The 22289-nt window shown below is 42.4% G+C and overlaps 1 protein-coding gene across 2 annotated transcripts in view; it reads left to right on the top strand.

Annotated features, from left to right (window-relative positions):
• Positions 1–272: 272 nt before the first annotated feature.
• LOC121232827 (fibroblast growth factor 10-like) overlaps positions 273–22289 on the top strand; it is a 73803-nt gene continuing 51786 nt past the window's right edge. The window contains exons 1-3 of one of the 2 annotated variants that reach the window (XM_041121272.1): positions 273–486; positions 598–672; positions 782–1327. In XM_041121272.1, coding sequence (XP_040977206.1) covers positions 991–1327 — 337 coding nt within the window. In that variant the 5' untranslated portion in view covers positions 273–486; positions 598–672; positions 782–990. Of the gene's footprint in view, positions 497–597; positions 673–778; positions 1328–22289 lie in introns of both variants that reach the window. The other variant, XM_041121271.1, reaches the window with a different exon arrangement.

Raw genomic sequence — 22289 nt, 5'->3', positions numbered from 1 at the left:
GTAAAGCATGAGTCTCCAAGCCATACTGGTGGCCAGCGCTCCAAGGAGAAGAATGCTTTAGGAGCAATTAGCAGCAAGCCGGCTGCTGCTGAGGAGGAGAGGGAGAGCAACTCCCAAAACTCCCTCTGCAGCAGCAACAGGCACTGCTTGCTCCAACTGTAAAAGGATTTCAGATGTCCCACCCCTGCTTGACCCCCTGCAAATAAGGGTTGACCACTAGAGCCACATCCCACCTCTGACTTGTAATCACTGACATTTAGGCTATAGCTTCCAATCTGTTTACAACCAAAGGGGGAGACACAAGTTGGAATTTCTATTTCTCTCTTTTAATTTTTTTTTTTTAATACTGTTTGGAGAATTCAAAGCAAAACAAAGAAACTGTCTCCTCTAGGGTTGTCAGTGAGAAAGGACAAGCTGTGCAACTGGTTTGGAATTTGCAAAAAGGCAAGGGGGTGGGGATCAGAAGAAGGTGCAAAACCACAAAGTGTGAGTGCATGTGGGTAAAGTGGGGGGTGTAAAAAAAATCCCTTCCAGTACCCTTTTCTGCTGGTTATTTTTTATTTTTGTTGTTGTTGACTTTGCTGTCATCTTTTTCAGACCTTTCTGCATCTAAGATGGTGAAGAAAGGAGTGAGGAAGAGAACAAAATAACTACTGGGAAGTCTCAAACCAGGTTGGGGAGTGTGTGTGTATGTGGGGGGGGTGGGGTAAGGAAAAAGGAAGGAGGATTAACCACAGCAACCCCCCCAAAAAACCAAACAGCTCTTTTTTTTCTGAAGGAGGACTCGAAGGATTAAAAGGCAGCAACTTCTGAGGCGATTTGTCCCCTGAGTTATGGATGTTGGTGCACTTACTTCAGGCCAGATCAGAGCTCGGAGGGATCTAACCAGAAGCAGCAACCACCGGCTCTCCACTTGCCTTTTACCAGGTTTTACCCTTCCAGTATGTTTCATTTGATTAGACATTTTCCAGCGCCCAGAGTTTCAGTACAATGTGCAAATGGATACTGACAAATGGTGCCTCAGCCTTTTCCCACCTGCTTTGTTGCTGCTTGCTGCTGCTCTTCTCGGCATCTTCTGTGCCTGTCACCTGCCATGACCTCGGCCAGGACATGCTGTCCCCGGAAGCCACCAACTCTTCTTCTTCATCGTCCTCCTCCTTCCCCTCGTCCTTCTCCTCTCCTTCCAGTGCGGGGAGACACGTGCGGAGCTACAATCACCTCCAAGGTGATGTGCGCAAGAGGAAGCTCTACTCTTACAACAAGTACTTTCTCAAGATCGAGAAGAACGGCAAGGTCAGCGGCACCAAGAAGGAGAACTGCCCCTTCAGTAAGTACCGCTCTGCCGCCGCGCTGCCGGCCGCCCCGAGCGCCCCGGCCGCCCAGAGCGCGGCAGCCCTGGCCCCGGAGCGCCCGAGCCCTCTCGCTGGGGAGGGAAGGGGAAGGTGACGCCTCGGCGGGGAGGGGGCGCGGAGCAGAAGTGAGGTCGGGTGGGCTTGGCTCCTCTGGGACGCCGCTCCCTGCCAGCCCGTATCTGCAAATCTCTCCGGTTACATTTGTTTCGTAAATGGCTTCGCCGAGCACAGTTTATTTCTTTGCCTGGCAGAAGAAAGAGCAAATTAGAAAGATGTGTAAGGATGTGGCGGGGGGGGGGGGGCATTGTCTCCCGAATCTGAAAATCATTATCCCCTGTCATTAAAGTGCCTTGACGAGAACGCTATATTGAAACAATGCATCGATTTCCCCCACGCACGCACACACTCTTCTCCCCGAGCCGCACAAGAGCTGTCTGCTCCGCGCTCCCTCCTCCCAGAGCCCGGAAAAGGGGGTTTTCCTTCGGGCTGGGATTTTGCCTGGGTTTGCTCTCCGCCGTGCGGGTGCCCGGCGGGCGCTAGGAGGCGGTGCGCGGCCGCGCAGCCGCCCGCGGTGAGGCGATGCTCGTGCTTGCTGCGCCCCGCCGCCGCGCCGCTCCCGGGCTGCGGCGCCGCTATACTACTTACTATTCGCTCCATTGTAAACATCTGGGGCTGGATTCGCACAGATCTCACGCGCGTTTCATTGTCTTTTTTTTAAAAGAAATTATTTCAAATTAAAAGTCATATGGCCGTTTCCATGGCTGTAGTTTCAAGTTTTTCTGTAGTACTAATTAGGCTTTTAGTAATAGCATGCTTCTGGTAATGTATTTTTGGCTGTCAGTGCTAGAAACATATATCCTTTTTTCGATTTTCCTGCCTGCGCAATCTCAAATTGAAGTAACTGTAGTAAATCGGAATATATTGCATTAAGTGACTGCATCCCACTATAGGAGCATGCTGAAAAAGTAATCTCTGTTATGCAAGTGTTGGAGGAAACTCTCTAACTTGCTTCACTGGTGGAGAACTGCTTTTTGGTTCTTGGACTGTCTTACATAAATCCAGATAAATCTGGGGATAACTCTTCTGTTAAATTAAAACAACTTAAAGTAACTTAAGTAGATCCCTCTTTACACATTAGGTAACGTATGGAGTACTTCAGCAGGTGCCATGCTGTATGATAGACATTGCTGTTAATTCCACTGTATTTTTATTAAATACCCATAATATAGGCTTGCAAACAGGGAGGAGAGGGCTGCTGTATTGTATTGTCACTACTTCACTTGCTCCACCTTGCAACTTCATACTTTATCATGCACTTAATGTTTGTAAAAGCTTTAGATGTCAAAGCAGCTGAATCTTACCCCCTCCCTTTCTATATTTCATAGAAAGCCAAATTCTTGAAAAACAGAGCTATGATGAAGGCTTCACTTTGATGAATTTGTGTGGAACTAGGTCCTAGCACTGTATTTCTTAGATTACTTTTATTTGTGGAGGAGGACAGCGTCATTCCCCTAAAATGGGATTCTGAAAGCTTTGTGTGCATCTCTGCAAACACCAAGCCATTCTGTGTAGAATATCACTGCCAAAAAGGCTATAAGGGGCCCAATCTGACAACAGTGTATTCAGAGAAGTAACTACTCATCTGAGCAGTCCCACTTAGCCAGCAGAACTGTTCAGTGAGTAAAGTTGCACACATGCATGAGCTTCTGCGAGATCTTGCCAAGAAGAGGTAGAATACACTGAAATGCACATATAAATCTTTCTACTCTTTAATTCTATGTGCAAGAACAACCCCCTGTAACCATAGGGTGTGATATTTTTTTAATTTTTTTTTTCTACTTTTCCAGGCAGCACATCAGAAAGAGAATTGTCATTCTTGGTGATGTCATGGTTATTGTCACATCTGCAGAGTATCTACTGAAAGAGAGAAGAATGTAATTTTTTCATATAAATGCAAACTAATGTCATTATACATAGCTGTATCCCATCCCTCAGGTTTATGTCCAGTGAAGAAAAGACTCCCATTGTCTTAAAACTTGCAGCTTGCTAACCACACTTACATCACAAAGTCAGATGTAGTGTACATCTTTAAATACAAAACAATTAGGATCTTGCTAGCAGAAGATAGGTCAAACAGTTGTATGCTCCTCTTTAACAGTCATTATAATTTGCAGTGGGAAATGGTGTTTTCTGTAAAAGCACATAGGCTGAGACCATTTAAGTAAATATTTACTGTGCCTTAATTTCAAGGGTGTCTGTGTAGCAAAATGTTGCAAGTGATTCACAAAATCTATGCTTTTCATAACCTCACATGTAGCTGTGCAATCAGAATGCTGCTGTAATCCCCAGCTGGACTGATTCCATGCAAATATGTGATATCATTAAGGTAGTCTAAAATATGTAATTACATGCGAACAAATTTCTGCCATGCATAAAGGGTTAGTCAGCCAGCCCACTAAATTGTAGCCTGTTTAACATTAAAGGCTATTTAATTTCTAATATAAATTCCTCTTTCAAAACCACGCTTTCCTAAACAAATAATAGTGACTATTGACACACAAGACTTTGTTTGAAATATTCTAATTTGGAAGCTAATTTTCTTTTTCTCTTATGCTAATGTTTAAAATCCATTTATGCTGTAGTAAAGCCTTATCTGTAGAGCTATAAGATCATGATATGTTGTTTAATTGGACAATAGCTTTCATGGCTGGCTGCCAATGTCAAGTAAGAAGAACAGTTGGAGAAAGTCAGAATAAACATTCAGAAAACAGAATTTAGTCCCCAGCCTTTAAAATGGCTCAAGTAGCATTCATAGATTTGCTCTAAAAATGTTGAGTGCACTTGTCGTGGTTTAACCCCAGCCAGCAACTAAGCACCACACAGCTGCTCACTCATTCCTCCCCCACCCAGTGGGATGGGGAGGAGAATCAAAAATGAGTAAAACTTGTGGGTTGAGATAAGAACAGTTTAATAATTGAAATAAAAAATAAAATATAATAATAATTGTAATGAAAAGGAAGATAACAAAAAGAGAGTGAAATAAAACCCAAGAAAAGTGATGCATAATGCAATTGCTTACCACCCGCTGACCGATGCTCAGCCAGTCCCTGAGCAGCGATCCACCCCTCCCAGCCAACTCCCCCCAGTTTATATACTAGGCATGACGTCACATGGTATGAAATATTCCTTTGGCCACTTTGGGTCAGCTGCCCTGGCTGTGTCCCCTCCCAACTTCTTGTGCCCCTCCAGCCTTCTTGCTGGCTGGGCATCAGAAGCTGAAAAATCCTTGACTTGAGACTAAACACTGCTTAGCAACAACTGAAAACATCAGTGTTATCAACATTCTTCTCATACTGAATCCAAAACATAACACTGTACCAGCTACTAGGAAGACAATTAACTCTATCCCAGCCGAAACCAGGACAGCACTAAATAAGTTTACTTTGGCAGATGTTTTCCAACGTGATTGCTTGGAACTTTCTCTACCTATAGGGTAATGGGAACAGAGGTGGCTTCTGACTGCTCTGTCAGGAGGCTGGGGGAACTTGCAGCATTTGGCACAGATGGAGGGTGTCTGTCACTAGATAGAAGTAGGACACTTTTTAGGTGTTGTTTTATTGTTCCTTACATCTGGAGTTTTGTCCTCAAAATGCAACTACTCAATACTATCTCATCCCTCAGCACCACAACTGTGAAGTCCCTTGCCCCTGTTCTTGATAGGTCCATTTGCATGCATGAATAAGCACAGCTGTACTGCTTTCTGGTGACTTAAGTACTTGTGGGGATAAAACAAAACCAAAAAACCTCCAAAGAGTAATTACAAAAGCTTTTGCTATAACTTGAGATCTGTGCTGACCAAGAGGAGCTTAAGCCATATATAAAATGGAGAGAAAACTGCATATGTGCAGATTCTGACTTGACTTGCATCCAGAAAGCTTTCTTGAAGATAGTGACACTTTTGGTTTAATGAAGAGCATGCATTGGGCTACATGATATATGATAAGCTGGTTCAGGAAAACTTGAACATATTTTCGAGTGTTATGCTATTTTTAATTGACTTTTAAGGCAATTGTTAAGGGTTATGAAGCACACACTTCAAATTTACAGGACAGATCTTAGTAGCTGAAGAATGGTAACACAATATGCAATGCTTAATTAGCAGCAGCTAACCTGCAATCTGTAGGGGGAGTTCTGCCTGAGCAAGGATTGCAGGATCAGGCCATTATTTAGGTACGTGTTTAGGGAGTGGAGTCTATGTCATTGAGCCTAGATATTAGTGGGAAGAATTGCTGGAGCGATTCCTGCGGGCTTTGGACCAACCAGTGCTATGCAAAACCTACAGTAGATAGCGGCACAGCCACTGTCTGGTGTCACCTCTGCTTGAAGTAGGTGGACAAGAAGGGGCTGGATCCTCAGCTGTATGAGCTAATTTAGCTCGAGCAAAGCTAAAAGGGCTTACACCAGCTGAGAGGCTATTAATCGGCCTTCTGAGCATCCACAGTGGATTAATCCAAACAGTGCAAAGGCACTGCAATTGCAGAGTGAGAGTGTTTACTGGGGGGGCTAGCATGAAATAATTAGCTACTTCTCACAAGCTAACCTATTCCAAGCTTTTCCCCTGAGTATGCAATTATCTTTTATACATAGCTTTAGGATCTGCTGAAGTCCTGATAGTCTTTGGTTTTGCTTTAGTTAGTGTGGGATCAGATTAGCAACGTAGTGACTAATAGCAAGAAAGTTTTGAGCCTCATTCTGTAGCCCAAAAGATTGAAAACAACCACTCTGCTAGAAATGCTGAACATTACTACTGAGGGTTTTAAGTGTGTGCATATATACATGACATATAAATACAGATATACAAATACAAATATATTGGGTTATATACATAAAAATAGCATTAAAAGTGTTTTGATTAAGTATACTCAGTTTGATACTCAGTTTTTTGATTATACCTCAGGTGTAATAAAATCATAAAACTTGATAGGTACATTAACCTCAGATGTACAGCTCAAACCAGATTAGAATACTTGATAAAATATGTTCTTTTGCTACTGAACATTTTTTTAAGCTAGCTGTTTGGAGTTATCGACTCTTCACAAGCTGGTGTTTGTAAATTAATGTGAGAACTTTTCTCCATTTTTCTAAAGACTGATTAGTGGGCATATGTGTTTTGTTATTTTACTCTCCATAGAGATCTGGTTTATTTTTTACCGATTAAAAAGACTTAAAATAGGAAATAATACTGTCTTAGTGAAGTAATTTGAATCTTAGGTTCTTTAATATGAAATTTCTATGTTCTTATGGAGATGATTTCTCACTTTAAGTCTTTTGTTTTTTTTCTTTCCCCTGCAGAACTCAGTTACATACTTTATAACCAGCAGTATACAACTTTAGGCACTTAGGATTTATGAATGTGGAAAGAATTGTACTATTTAATGTCTACATGACACTCTCCTGTTACCCTTCCTGCATTCCTGCCTTGTGGACCCTCCATGCTGATACTGTAGCCCTGTCATAAATCTGTTCAAAATATACAGTTATAAGAAGTCTTTTTGTCTTCATAAATCTAACTTATAGCCACTTGCAAAAAAGAAAGAGTTAGGGGCAATTGGAAGTTTGTTCTTCTTAAAACCTCAGAAGAATGAGACCAAGGGGCATACAGGCTTATAGATGCCATGCTGCTGTTTTAATGGGAGGGTTCTCAGGTAGTGGCTTGGTCAAAGCTTCCCTTGAAGATGGTGTTAGCTGAGTGAGCACTATAGAATGTGCTTACACTTTTGAAACATCTTGGATGCATTCAGTCATAGGATAAGATTCTCTGTTTTGAAATAAGGCATTTTAAGATGACTTTCAGATGTCTTTGAGTTGTGTGTGTGAATAGGTGCCTTTTCACTTAGAATGGGAGTCAGATCAGATCCTGCAATAGGGGAGTTTTCTTCCACAGAGCCTTTCATTTTGGAAAAGGAAAAACCCTTCTATGAGCAAATCTTGTTAACCTGTGTGTCTTAAGTTAAAAATAGCAGGTACCTGTATGAACATAGGACATCATCTCCTCTCATGGAGGATTCCTGACTTTTCCTTTGAGCGAGTAATATAATCGCAGAAGGAAGGTTCTAAATAGGGAAAAAACATCTTTGCAAACAATATTGTATTTTTATTCTTAAGCTTAATATTTGGGATGATAGAAATAGTGTCAGCAAAGCAGAGAAATGATTCGGTCAACTTGGGATTTGTTATAATGCTCCCTTCATGGCCTGCTTTTGTTTGTTTTCTCAGTTTTCTGAAGAGCTTTCTGAATCAAGCTCTTACAGTCCCTTCTTCCCCAAAATAGCACTGAGTTGAAATTTCAGTTTGTACATTTTGAACACTTGCTACCATTGCTTGCAGTCACCATAAGACACTGAACTACCTTATCCTAATATTCTGGGGTTTATCATCTAATGACCTCTTTGACACTTTGAACAGCACAAAGAGTTTGAATCAGCATTACCAACCAACATCAGCTTGAGACTGCATGAAGAAGTAAGCTTTGCTTGCTTTGGGCTATGAAAACCAAATTATCAGATCAGAAATGGAGGATGCATTTAGTTAACGTGAGCACGTGTATGTTTCTTGGTTGGTAGATATACAAGTACCACTAGTCTAACTATGTACTTATCAAACAAATTTTCCTTCTTACTGCATCAAAATAAGTTGTTGAAGCAAATTTTAATATCTTGCAGCCTTTCATTGTTCAGATACTTTGAACACAAAAAAGTAGCCAATGGTACTTGCAACCATTAGTTCTGTTAACTGGAAAGATCTTTTCCTAGCAATATTAATTGCTTTTGTTGCTAGTGCCAATTTGTTGTAAAACGTCTCTGTTAGTTACAACATAGTAAAAAGGAGACAGGAAACGCTGTTACATGAAGTTTTGAAAAGTCAGCCTGGGAAAGCTCTCTGTGTTTATGAAGAAAATGAGAATATTCAAGGGGAGGAGTGAGGAGGAAGTGACTTACACTTTAATCACTGAATGGATATTAAAACTTAATTCATTAGCCAAGTGGATTAATAAAACTGATTATGCTACTTCATGAGTACAGTGCAACAAATGGAAGTTGCAGGGGAAAGAAATGATTACAAGTGAGCCAGGTCACATGCTAAATAATGGCTTTAAAGACACTTTGCTTTTAAATTAGGTCACTCGTGTTCTTTCTTTGAACATTCAGTTCTAATTGCAACAGTAAATCAAAGAATATATTCAAAGTAGGTTCCCATGTAAAGCAGACAACTGGACAGTGCCTTTTTACTGCTACTAACACGTGTATCCAATTACTGGGTTGATATACTCAGTGTCAGCTGTAAAGCATTCCCCTATTTTATAGTTAGCCTAAAGAATTATTAGCCTGTCCCCTTTCACATTTACCTCTAAATAATCTGTCAGTAGTGTATATCTTCTACAGTTAAAGAGGAATTTTCACACGCATTGAAGCTGACTTTCAAAAAAAAGGAAATGTTGAAACTACACCAAAAAGTTTAATTCCTTTTCTTCCTCCCCCCTTTCGCAATTTCTAATGTTGTGCAAGAGAGGAAAAGGCTACGGATTCTAGAAACATGAATGCTCATGAATTTTATATAAAAACAAAGATCAGATCTTTCATAAACCTTGATTTAGTAAAGCAATATGATGCCTACTCCTTTCATGGTGAAAAACATATGTGAAGGACAATAAACTTAGTTGAGTTTTGCAGTTCCTGACTCCTCCTCCTACATGGGGAGCAGAGGTGAAAATGGGGGGCCTGAGGAGTCTAGTTGCTCTTCCATCTTCTGCCATTGATATTAGAGGTTTAAAACATTGCCTAGAAATTAAGGAAATATAAGTTTTCTTTCAGGTTCCTGATGTACATCTGTGCAGCTGTAGTCAGTGTGTGTGGGAGTTGGGGAGGGAACGCTGAAGCATTTTGGAAGCATTCAAGATGTTGTTTAATTGGAATTAAGGCATGGTGCTAAGTGGAGGCTGGGTATAAATCAATGATATTGTGCCCGCATTAGAGGAAGGGGATGGGAAGTGTGACAAGTGCCAGAGCAACACTAGAAAGGATGATAAGAAAGAAATAGGGGCAGCATGTGTCATGAGTGGGAGAGAAGTAGGGAGAGGGGGAGCGTGGCCTACCCATTTTGGCAACAGTGAACTGTCAGTGATATTGAATTGTCCTGTCTCATCTCACTGCATCATCAGTTTGCTCACAGCCTGAATTTATGAAGCCATTAAGGTGCCTGTTGAATTTGTTTAAAAGTATGTAATTGGTGTTGGGATATAAACTCTTCCTACTCCCACCCCCAACTTCATTGTATCTTCTCTGACTCTATTCTAGAGATACTATTTGGTAGGTGCTCTGGGATTCTCTTCAGATTATCCTCTTCAAAAGGATTAATAACCTGCTTTATTCCTAATGTCAAAGTCAGTACGGACTACTTGCAAGCAGAAAGGTGGGCAAACTTGCCCTTGGAAGTAATAAGCTATTTAAAGCAGCCACAAGCAAACCTGTGTTAAAGAAGAAAAAAGTTGGGGGGTTGGTTTGTTTGGTTTTTCTTCAATTTTTTACTATGCTAGTATTATCTACTGTATTTGTTATGAGAAACATACACCTGAAGGACATCAAGATATCCTAGACTTCTAAGTGTTTTAATCTTTTGGGGATGGAATAGGGAATTTTTATGACTGATATGTTTAGTGTTATCCAGTACGTCGTATTTTGTAAGCTTATCTTTAAGATTTGAAGTAGTTACATAGTTACAAGCTCATGTATTCAGTAACTATTACTACAGTGAGCAAGGGAATATATGCTCTAGGATAGGATGCAGGATGACTATTTAATATGAAGTGGATTTTATAAGACTGCAGTTTTAGTGCTGCCTTTTCATACATTTTTATGACATTTTAGGAGATGCTAAAGCTCCTGATGTTCACTGAAACAGTCTTTTGACTTCAACAGAACAAAGTTTGTTCTCTGTGTATTTTCCAGATACTTATTTTTTCCCTATGGTTTTCCTGGAGGTAAACATTAAAAGTATAAACCATGTTGATCTGGAAGTACTTCTCCCATGCACATGAAGTATCTTAGTACCTGTGGCACCTGTCCCTTGGAGGCAAGGAAGGTAACAAAAACCTTTCCCTGAACTTTAACCTTAGCTGACTTCACTGTGTCCTTCTCCCCTGCCTCAGAGGAAGCAGAGCAGTGCACGTGGACCACATTCTGATGACAGGACACCTTTTCTTTGTCAAAACGCTAGTGCTAATAACTGCAATACAGAAATTGCATGCTCACTGAGGATCCATAGCTGCAAAATTAAACGGTAACATGAAAAGAAGCAGCAGAAAGAGTCTAGAACTAACCACGTGAGCTGAGCTGTGACTGCTTTTTGCTAGTCTGCTTCAAGGTCTAGTCCTGGTTGCTCAGCTAGCTCTTTAGATGCTGAAAGGATAATCTCCTCCCGTAAGAGATACATGTGTGGTTTTGGTGCTACCCTTACCAGGTATCTGGGTCAGCAGTAGATAATTTGGCCAAAGGGCTATGCTAAGGCACCACCATGTGTAAACTGGAGCAGAAAGTTAGTACGAGCTGAGTTTCACCAGATGGTACAACCAGACATCCAAACCATTGCAAGTACTTTAAATTAACAGTTTACCTGTTTCTGACAGAAATACCTTGGAAAGTGAGTAGCATGTAAGAAATGGAAGGAAACTGTGATTGTTTCAGCTTTTTTACTTACAGGTGAAGATAGTAGGTGAAGGCACATGTTGTGCAAGTATGCTGATTATTACGAACAGTAACATTTACTGTCATGTCTGTTAGCTTTTATTCACAGACCAGCATCACCTCTGCTTCCAAAGACCCATGAGCCCACACAGGCAATGACTCACTTCTTAGGGCAATGCATAGATTAAACCACTTAAGCAGCCAAAACAAAATTTACTAAAGTTAGCAGTGGGAGGTGCAAATGATGCCCTTTCTGAGCCCCAGAAGTGAATTCAATTCAAGCAGTTTTGCCGCTTCCCTTGGGTTTTGTTGCTTCCCTTTGGTTTTGCTTTGTGGGCAGCCCTAGTCCTAGGCCAAGAAGGATGGAGGAAGATGCTGAGATCATGCAGACTGGCAATTCTATCCATCCTGGAAATGACAATGTTTCCTATTGCCAACATACTGTGGGAGATGCTGCAGGGCAGGGGAAGGGGGACAATACTAACAAAAATCTCTGCTCCAAGTACTATGTAAAGAAATGGACCATTTCTCTCACAGCTTCATGTGCCCGAATAACCTGAGGAGTGGTACTTGGAACCTTATCTGTACATCCCATGGCATTTAGACTATGTAACAGCTATATATTACTTAGTTATTCCTTGGTACTTCCTTTTCTCATGGCATAAACCAGTCAAGAACAGTGACTGCTGATTGCTTCAAAGCTGATAATTGTGTATTAAGGAGCTACAAGACTGAACGCACTGACATTGCTAAAAACATTTTAAGATCACTGTATGGAAGACAGAAAGATTACTATTAGTAAATGCAGTGTGTAAAATACCTTGCTATAGGGCTTTGGATGAGGAAATGCATTTCAGCTGGATGGTATACCTTACAGAACAGCTACTCCTTCAAAGCTGCAACTAAATTGGTTGGGAAAGAAAAGGTCCAACACCAGCATTCTTTGTAGAAGAGTTTGGGGTTTTTTTGAACTTGAGAAAGGTTCTTAATGACCATGATGGAATTTTTTATCAAAACAAGACTGAAACACATAAGGGCTGGAATAATGACCTGGGACTGTGGGAAACGAAAGGCTCATGTCCTTCACCACGAGCTGTGAAGATATCATGGGCATAAAGGGAGCTGGGGGACTCTTCTAAGTTCTCCATGCTCCTCCTGCTGATGGTCAAGCAATACAGAGGAGGAATCTACTTAAAGAGAAGACTGAACAATTTGGCACAAGGATAGTCTGTGGGAACTAAACTTTGAGTATAGGAAGTGCCATAAAGTGTTAGGTATTATGAAATATCAGGTCCTATATATGTTTGTTGTCTGTTGTAACACAAAATTTATAAATGTATTTGACTCTAATTTCTCTTTGACTCCTTGCTGCTTATAAAATGAGGATAGTAATACTTCCTACATGAGCACGGGTGTTATGAAAACAAATTATTTGTGAAACACACCAGTAACACTGTGATGAGTGCCAGAAAAAAAGCCCACCAGGAGAGTAATAATTCTCTTTTTACAGAAAGGTTTGGATATAAGGAATAGCAAGGGTAGCTTTGTCCTCTTCATAAAATGGGAAAGAGTAAGCTACTTCTTAACTCTAGCAGAGTGTTTTTTCTAGTCAAAGGACAAGCACCTTAAGATTCCCCCCCCAAAGTATTCTATAGCTTCTCTTGCAAGCACTCTGTCAAGATTACTCAACAAATTTGTTGCACAGCATAATACAAAAGTTAATGGCAAAATAGCTTCTAACCAAACAGCATGGGTGTAGGTGCAAATTGAATCTGTCCTTCTGTCAAGCTTGAGCTCTAGATCTGGTTGTGCTGCTTGACCATTATAGTTGAGAGATGTCAAAATTGACTTTGCTTTGAAGGTCTGAACATTAGAATGTTTCAGCTCAAGGATCTATATAATTTCCATGATTAAACAGTTAAAATATAATTGCAATTTCACTCTTTTCTCTTTACTGTCAGGCCTATCAGTCAAAGAAATTTGAGCATGATCCCTGCCTAATATTTATAGTATTTGGCCCTGTTATACATTTTTGGGACTGCCTTAATTTCTCTGAAATGTTATCTGTGTTGGAGTTAAGCTACTGGAATTATTTGTTTGGGTTTTATTTCTTTTCCTATCATTTTTTATTATTATTGATACTTCCCTTTAGTGTCTGTGATGGGTTGACCCTGGCTGGTTGCCAGGTGCCCACCAAAGCCGTTCTATCACTCCCCCTCCTCAGCTGGACAGGGGAGAGAAAATATAACAAAGAGCTTGTGGGTCGAGATAAGGACAGGAGAGAGAGCACTCACCAATTACTGTCACGGGCAAAACAGACTCAACTTGGGGAAAATTAACTCACTTTATTACAAATCAACCAGAGCAGAGTAATGAGAAAGAAAACTGAATCTCAGAACACCTTCCCTCCACCCCTCCCTTCTTCCCGGGCACAACTTCACTCCCGGATTCTCTACCAACCCCCCCCAGAGGCACAGGGGGACAGGGAATGGGGTTTACGATCAGTTCATCACACGTTATTTTCTGCCGCTTCATCCTCCTCAGGGGCAGGACTCCTCACACTCTTCCCCTGCTCCAGCGTGGGGTCCCACCCACAGGAGACAGTCCTCCACGAACTTCTCCAACGTGGGTCCTTCCCACGGGCTGCAGTTCTTTACGAACTGCTCCAGCATGGGTCCTTTCCACGGTGTGCAGTCCTTCATGAACACACTGCTCCAGCGTGGGTCCCCCACGGGGTCACAAGTCCTGCCAGAAAACCTGCTCCGTGGGCTCCTCTCTCCACAGATCCGCAGGTCCTGCCAGGAGCCTGCTCCAGCACGGGGTTCCCACGGGGTCACAGCCTCCTTCGGGAACCCACCTGCTCCGGCGTGGGGTCCTCCCCGGGCTGCAGGTGGATATCTGCTCCACCATGGACCTCCATGGGCTGCAGGGGGACAGCCTGCCTCACCATGGTCTTCACCATGGGCTGCAGGGGAATCTCTGCTCCGGCGCCTGGAGCACCTCCTCCTCCTCCTTCTTCACTGACCTTGGTGTCCACAGGGTTGTTTCTCTTACATGTTCTCACTCCTCTCTCCGGCTGCCGTTTCCATCCCAACACCTTTTTTTCTTCTTAAAAATGTTATCACAGAGGCGTTACCACTATCGCTGATTGGCTCGGCCTTGGCTGGCTGTGGGTCCGTCTTAGAGCCGGCTGGTATTGGCTCTCTCTCAAACACAGGGGAAGCTTCCAGCAGCTTCTTACAGAAGCCACCCCTGTAACCCCCCTGCTACCAAAACCTTGCCACACAAAGCCAATACAGTGTCACAGACATTATTCTTTCAGTTTGGTTTATTACATTTACTTTTACATGTCACAACTTCTCTTTTAAATGACAGCCATCCAAGTTAGTCTTTTCAACTTTAGTGAGAACACATATAATGAGGCTGACACTTGGCTCATGTGGTATTAATCAGGTCTCTTGGTCATTTCTGTGTCTCCTGCTGCAGTCTGCTCTGAAAAAGACATATCTGCAGCTGGGGAGTACATAAGATTAACTTCTGCCTCTCTGTGGCATCTTGCCTCGGACCACACACCAAATAATTCCTCAAAGCATTATCCAGATTTGCTCAAAATTCACCATGCTTGGTTCATTCTGTTACCTGATCAGAAAGTAACTCCCAAAACACACAAAGCATGTTTAGAGAGGAGACATTGCTTTATTCTGCGCAGGGTGCAAGGTGGAAGATTTCCACAAATTGAGCACTCCTACTGAGGTTTTCAGTCCATACTTATACACTACAGTTAAAACACCACGCCTAATACATATTGTGATGGGTTGACCCTGGCTGGTTGCCAGGTGCCCACCAAAGCCGTTCTATCACTCCCCCTCCTCAGCTGGACAGGGGGGAGAAAATATAACAAAGAGCTTGTGGGTCGAGATAAGGACAGGAGAGATCACTCACCAATTACCGTCACGGGCAAAACAGACTCAACTTGGGGAAAATTAACTCACTTTATTACAAATCAACCAGAGCAGAGTAATGAGAAATAAAACCAAATCTCAGAACACCTTCCCTCCACCCCTCCCTTCTTCCCGGGCACAACTTCACTCCCTGATTCTCTACCAACCCCCCCAGCAGCACAGGGGGACGGGGAATGGGGTTTACGGTCAGTTCATCACACGTTGTTTTCTGCCGCTTCATCCTCCTCAGGGGGAGGACTCATCACACTCTTCCCTGCTCCAGCGTGGGGTCCCACCCACAGGAGACAGTCCTCCACGAACTTCTCCAACGTGGGCCCTTCCCACGGGCTGCAGTTCTTCATGAACTGCTCCAGCATGGGTCCTTTCCACAGTGTGCAGTCCTTCAGGAGCACACTGCTCCAGCGTGGGTCCCCCACGGGGTCACAAGTCCTGCCAGAAAACCTGCTCCATGGGTTCCTCTCTCCACAGATCCGCAGGTCCTGCCAGGAACCTGCTCCAGCCCGGGCTTCCCACAGGGTCACAGCCTCCTTCGGGAAACCCACCTGCTCCGGCGTGGGGTCCTCCCCGGGCTGCAGGTGGATATCTGCTCCATCGTGGACCTCCATGGACTGCAGGGGGACAGCCTGCCTCACCATGGTCTTCACCACAGGCCACAGGGGAATCTCTGCTCCGGCGCCTGGAGCATCTCCTCCTCCTCCTTCTTCACTGACCTTGGTGTCCGCAGGGTTGTTTCTCTTACATGTTCTCACTCCTCTCTCCGGCTGCCGAATACCGCCCGTCGCAACTTTTTCCTTCTTAAAAATGTTATCACAGAGGCGTTACTACTATCACTGATTGGCTCGGCCTTGGCCGGCGGCGGGTCCGTCTTAGAGCCGGCTGGTATTGGCTCTCTCTCGAACGCAGGGGAAGCTTCCAGCAACTTCTTACAGAAGCCACCCCTGTAACCCCCCCCCCCACCAAAACCTTGCCACACAAAACCAATACACATATGTTCCGACTAACTATTACATATTCATTATGTTGAGCAAGCATGACGTGTTGTTCTCTTGAGCAATCATCCCAGAGTGTTCTACGCCTGCGCGGGGGTCTCCGGTGGTCGTTTGGGGAAGAATACCCCACTCCTTTTGTCTTTTCATGGTCATGCGTCATCTGAGGACACCAGGGTCTTTGTTTCTCTTGCCAACCCCTCGTTTCTCAGTGCCCAAGGAGGATGTATGTCCTTAATTAGCAAGTCTGTGACTCCGAAATGTCCGTTATCTGGTGCCTTGACTATTATCCAAACACTCCTTAAGCATCCTCTATTGTAAGCAGAATCTTAAACTAGATAAGCTTTACCTTGAGTACACATAATCTAAACAGTCCTTGAATAGGAAGCATATCACACTTCTCATGTCTTAGGTTTTTTTCTTTAAGCTATCACCGCCTTCTTATTTGTTAATCAGTCTTTTGAAGGCTTGAGGCAATGTCGTGGTTTAACCCCAGCCAGCAACTAAGCACCACGCAGCCGCTCACTCACTCCCCCCACCCAGTGGGATGGGGGAGAAAATCGGGAAAAAGAAGTAAAACTCGTGGGTTGAGATAAGAACGGTTTAATAGAACAGAAAAGAAGAAACTAATAAATGACAACAGCAATAATAAAAGGATTGGAATGTATAAGTGATGCACAGTGCAATTGCTCACCACCTGCCGATCAACACCCAGTTAGTCCCTCAGAGGCGATTCCCCCCGCCCCCACTCCCCCCAGTTTATATACTGGGCATGACATCACATGGTATGGAATACCCCTTTGGCCACTTTGGGTCAGCTGTCCTGGCTGTGTCCTGTGCCAACTTCTTGTGCCCCTCCAGCTTTCTCACTGGCTGGGCATCAGAAGCTGAAAAATCCTTGACTTTAGACTAAACACTACTTAGCAACAACTGAAAACATCAGTGTTATCAACATTCTTCTCATACCTAACTCAAAAACATAGCACTGTACCAGCTACTACAATTCTTTCAGTTCTGCCACACATGCATTTGTGGACTCTGCTTGCAACTGATTCTGCTTATGAAACAGGAAACATTTTGCAAAGATGAGGATTTGGAAGCAAACACTGTTGTAAAATATCTATAATAATTTTTCTGTGGGACTCTTCCCTTTTTGGTTTTGCTGATTTTGTAAATGTACACAGTAGACCATAAAGGTCAGCAAGATGTAACCTTTTTGTTTTCAACTGTACTCAGGGCATAACAAAGCCTGATCTAGCTTTTCAGTACAGACTGAATTATAGTAACTCCTGTGTCCAAAATGAAATAAATAAAAAAAGCAAATCACAGTGCTTATATTCAGGAAGATCTTTAGTGCTGTCTGAACTATTAAATTCAATAATGCTACAAAAAAATTGCCGCTGTGCAGATGGAGGAAGTGTTAATCAGTGCTTTTATCCAGGGACCTCCAAACCTTAATGAGAGTTTAAAATCCTTAAAAAGGGAGCCACAGATGTGAGGGGTACAAATATATGTGCTCGCACACCAATGCAGACTCAGGAAATATCTGTAATGATGAGCAGAAAAATCAGTACATAAAAACATCTAACTATTTTCTGTTACCTTGTGCTTAATACAAGAAGTTATAGCTGAGCTTACCAGACTCTTCTCATTAAGTCCATAATGGGGATGGGAACATATTTTTGGTGTTTGAGTAAACTGCAGTCTGGCATTTTCTAATATTTGTATTGTTGGCTTTTCAACTAAATATTTTGTAATGGTAGTTTCAGAATCTTTCTTTCTCCCAGTGCATGAGATCTAATAATTTTCAGAAATATTTCATTGGAAGACCACCAGCCAGATCACGCTTTCTGCTTTTCACAGTAGTCAGTCATAAATATATATAACCTCTTCATTTAGAGATGTGTTTTGTGTGCCAAGCTATGGAAGTCTTAACTGCAAAACTCCTGTTACACACTTACAGATGTACTGATAATGCAAGAGTAGATTGCATGACGATGCAACTAATGTACCACGTAAGATGAAGTTTCCAAAGAATATGTAAGGGCCCTAACAACTAAAGAGCACATTTATATTTTCAGGTGTAATCCTTGTGTAGGTATTGCTGTGAGCACCTTTGAGAGCTCTCTCTATCAAGTGTATGATGTAAAACCTCTCATGATGTGAAACATCTTGAGAATAAGTAGAAATCTGTATCATTATTGCAGTATTTGGACACATTAGATTAATGCCTTCAGGAGGACCATATGCTTTATCCAGCAAAGTATGACAAATGTTAGAGACTTCTAGATATCTAATAATAATCTCAGAGTTTAGTCAGTTAAAGAATTTATCTCATTTTCCTGTTCCAATAAATACCTTGCTAATGAATTCTAGTTAACATGACCTTGTAGCAGAGTTTTTTCTTGTTACTTTTTTTGCATTCCTCATCCAAATGATAGATTTGTATTCTGATTTTGAAGGAGAGCTGATATTCATAAGTCATATGTCACAAGCCACTAAAAGGGTCAAAATCTTACAGCAGGCCCTTGGTGGCTTGTTAATCTCTCCTTTTTTTCCCCTCCTTTCTTAAAGGAAACAGACTAATTCACTTAAATATAATGAGAGCCATGCCTGCCATAGCCTACTTTTTAAACAGTGTCAGCTCAAGTAAGATCTGTCTTATTTCTTCACCTCCTTTTCATGGCTCCAACAATTAAACACAAAGCTGAAAAATACAGGGGTTTATGGCAGAGCTATTTCATATGTCAAATGAGAAATGGAGGCTGCCATTTTCATAACAGAAAAAAGTGTTAGGGCAGGCCCCCTTCTAAATTCTCATCAGCAACATGCAAAAGATACACCTCTGTTAAATAGGGAGACCAGATGTATGTCTAACTTCTTGCCCCTTGCTTTCATTAGGAACAAAAATTTAAAATGCTCTAAACAAAAATAACCAATATGGTAAGGTGAACTTTTCAACTGGATAAGAGCTCTTTATAAAAAGACAGTATTAGAGAGTCCTGTGTTAGGCCAACAGACTGTTTTACTGTAGTGATACATCTATACTTAGAGCAGTAACTCCATGTTTACTTTTGGTAAGTAGTGGCACAAAGTTTGTTGAGTTGCAGCAAAAATGAAAGTAACAAGTAGTCAAAATTCTCACTTGTTCAAGAAAATATAGAAATACCATGCTACAGATCTTAGGTTTGCTGTTCAGCGTTAGACTTTTTCATCTCTACAGACATTAGCTAACCAAACCTTGAAATATGGCTGGGTTATTTTCCCCTTTTTCAGAGACAGGGACTGAGGCAGAGAGTTTAAAGACCTGGATTTTCTCTCTTTTATCTTTATTCAAGCTTATTCCACCATAAATCCCTGGATTGATGATTCTACTCTGTTCCTTATTTTGTGTTCACAACACAAAGGGTGACATTCATGTTCGTAATAGAAATGGGAATTGAAGGGTAAAGTGTAATTCTGTTTATTTTGTATAGCAGAGTATGTCTCCAACATAGATGTATATGTATGATAGATTAAATGACGACTTTAACACTAGTTAAAGATACAGAAAGTTGAAGAAAAGTTTACAGAAGTGATTGAAAAAAGACAATATGCAATTCTGTCTAAATACAGAGGTATTGGAATGTGGCTCCTCTTGGTAAGATGCCCTTCAGCCAATGGAGTCAAGAAAATTAACAATGTTTGAAAATTAATTGTTCTTAATGAGCAAAGCTAGGAGCTGCTGGTAACCCTTAAGCTATCCTTTGGAAGAGTTTGGGAACTGAGTTTGTTTTATCATGAAAGATAAATGTTTTAAGTGCTGTTAATGTATTCGCCACTGATACCAGCTGGAGAGAGTCTGTCCTTTAGGGAGTGCACAGTCTGAAAGCCAGCAGATTTTGCATATGGATTCTAAATTCATAATTTTAATTGCTTCCTTCTCACATTGTTAAGCTTTTATGGAGGAGTTAGTGCTTAGGAGAGTTTTAACTGAAGAAAAGGTATTCACTCAGGAACAAAAGAAAATTGCCTACAGAAAGGCAGGAGAAACAGGTCTGACATTGAAAAAAATGAAGAGACTGTTGCAATTGGGGATTCAGGGATTCGAGTAGTTATTTGCAAAGACACTGAGAAATCTAAGGCTGTGGATGCCTCTACCAGAAGTTATGCCTCTACCAATACCTCTGCTGGAGGTTACTAAATCTCACCAGCTCATGTGAGCGTTCCATGCAAAATCACTCAGCTTAAATACAAGATTTCAGCCATCCTGGTTGATATTATCTAAAGCAAGTGTACACTGGAGTGTTTGGAGAGCAGCTAAGCTCCATCTGGGGACAGTGACAAGCAGCTGGAGACAGGAGGCTTTTCTGCCAGTGCAGGAAAGAACATCTTCATTCCTACTGAAATCAGGGATATTTGAATATCTGGATTTCTCAGCAGTTGAGATCTGAAAGTTTCTAGGGACACTGAGATCAGACTTCATCAAGGTGTAGCCAGGAAGAATTTTACAGCAGAATTTTTCAGTCCTTTGAAATACCTGGTACTGCCACTGAGAGTGGTAGGACATGAAATCACGTAAAGACTGGTTGGTATAGATTTTTTCCCTTTAGTCATGATTCATAACAGATCCAGGATGTTTTAGAAGGAAAAAAGTAAAGGGAGTGTTAAAAGGAGTGACATTTGATATAAAATCACCAAAATCATTTAGACTTTGAACAGAGAGTATGGAGTTTTGACCCCGTACCTAAGTGCAGCAGTCCAGGATCTCGGTTATATATTCCTTGTATTTCTCTCAAATTGACAATGTAAAGTAGCCAATTTATTCACACGGTGATTTCAATTTCTAACAAGAGTATCATTTCAGCACCTTATAAAAGTAATAATACCACCTTATAACCTAGTCCAGGAGAAAATACCAGTTGATTTTATGGGTTGTGCCAATCCTGGAAAAAGTTGAAGATGTCAGCTTTACAGAAGGCTGAAATAGCCAAAAGAAAAAGTCAGTTGTGGGATAAAGAGGAAAAGAAAATTAAAAAAGAATTCTTTGTACTGCAAGCTGCAGTGGGGAGGCAGGAGCACTCTGAATTCATACGATCTTTTGTGCCCTGCAACTGCCTTATAAACTCTGTCTTCTCTTTATCTGCATAAACTTCAAAGCTAAAACACTAGTATTGGAACCATTCCTACTGGATAGCTTCAGCAGACAGTTTCTGTGGAACAGCAGTCTATGCATGGTATCAGTGGCATCTTTACTACACTTCCAGAATGCTCCCTCTTCCACAAGATGGGCACTTCCAGACAGCTTCTCTCACCTACAGACATCCTGTCTGTGGCAGTTTAAGAGCTGTAGGTAGGCGGGGAGTGGTTTGTGGCTCTTGGCCTAGAACAGGGAAGTCCTACAAAGCCATGTCATATGTAACCAGTGAACTTATGTTACCAAAAAAAAAGTCTCTACTCGTCTTTCTCTGGCTTCTTCTTTTAACATCAACTTTTTGTGGATCACTTCAAAGTGGTTCAGCAGGCCATGTGTCCAGGATCAGGAAGCAGCCAGCATTGCTGTGGCTTACGACTGGGGAGCTCTGCTGTGTTCACAGCCTCGCCATGGGCATTTGTTACACTTGGTTGGTGTGTGTCCATTAATTTAAAATGTGTCAAGGCACGGGAAAGCAGGACCAAAGAAAACCTTCTGGGAATCCTAATATAGCCCCTGTTATCACCAGTGCTCGTCTGTTTTGGGTTTGTGTGGTGGGGTTTTGGCAGCGGGGGAGGGGCTGCAGGGGTGGCTCCTGTGAGAAGCTGCTAGAAGCTTCCCCGGCTCCAGGTGGGACCCACCTCTGGCCAAGGCCGACCCAATCAGCGACAGTGGTAGTGCCTCTGCGATAACAGATTTAAGAAGGGGAACCTACTCTGGGGGAGGAGATTGGAATGTGAGAGAAACACCTATGCAGATTACCAAGGTCAGTGAAGAAGGAGGGGGAGGAGGTGCACCGGAGGAGGGGATGCCCCTGCAGCCGGTGGTGAGATGGCAGGCTGTCCCCCTACAGCCCATGGAGGTGAATGGTGGAGCAGATGCCCACCTGCAGCCCATGGAGGACCCCACGCCAGAGCAGGTGGATGCCCCCAAGATGGCCGTGACTCCATGGGAAAGCCTGCGCTGGAGCAGCCTGTGCCTGAAGATTGGCCCACGGAAAGGACCCATGTTCATGATGGACTGTCTCCTGTGGGAGGGACCCCACGGTGGAGTAGGGGAAGAGCATGAGGAGTCCT

The sequence above is a fragment of the Aquila chrysaetos genome, chromosome W, assembly GCF_900496995.4.
Source record: "Aquila chrysaetos chrysaetos chromosome W, bAquChr1.4, whole genome shotgun sequence".
Classification (NCBI taxonomy): domain Eukaryota; kingdom Metazoa; phylum Chordata; class Aves; order Accipitriformes; family Accipitridae; genus Aquila; species Aquila chrysaetos.
This window is presented reverse-complemented; position numbering and strand designations above follow the sequence as displayed.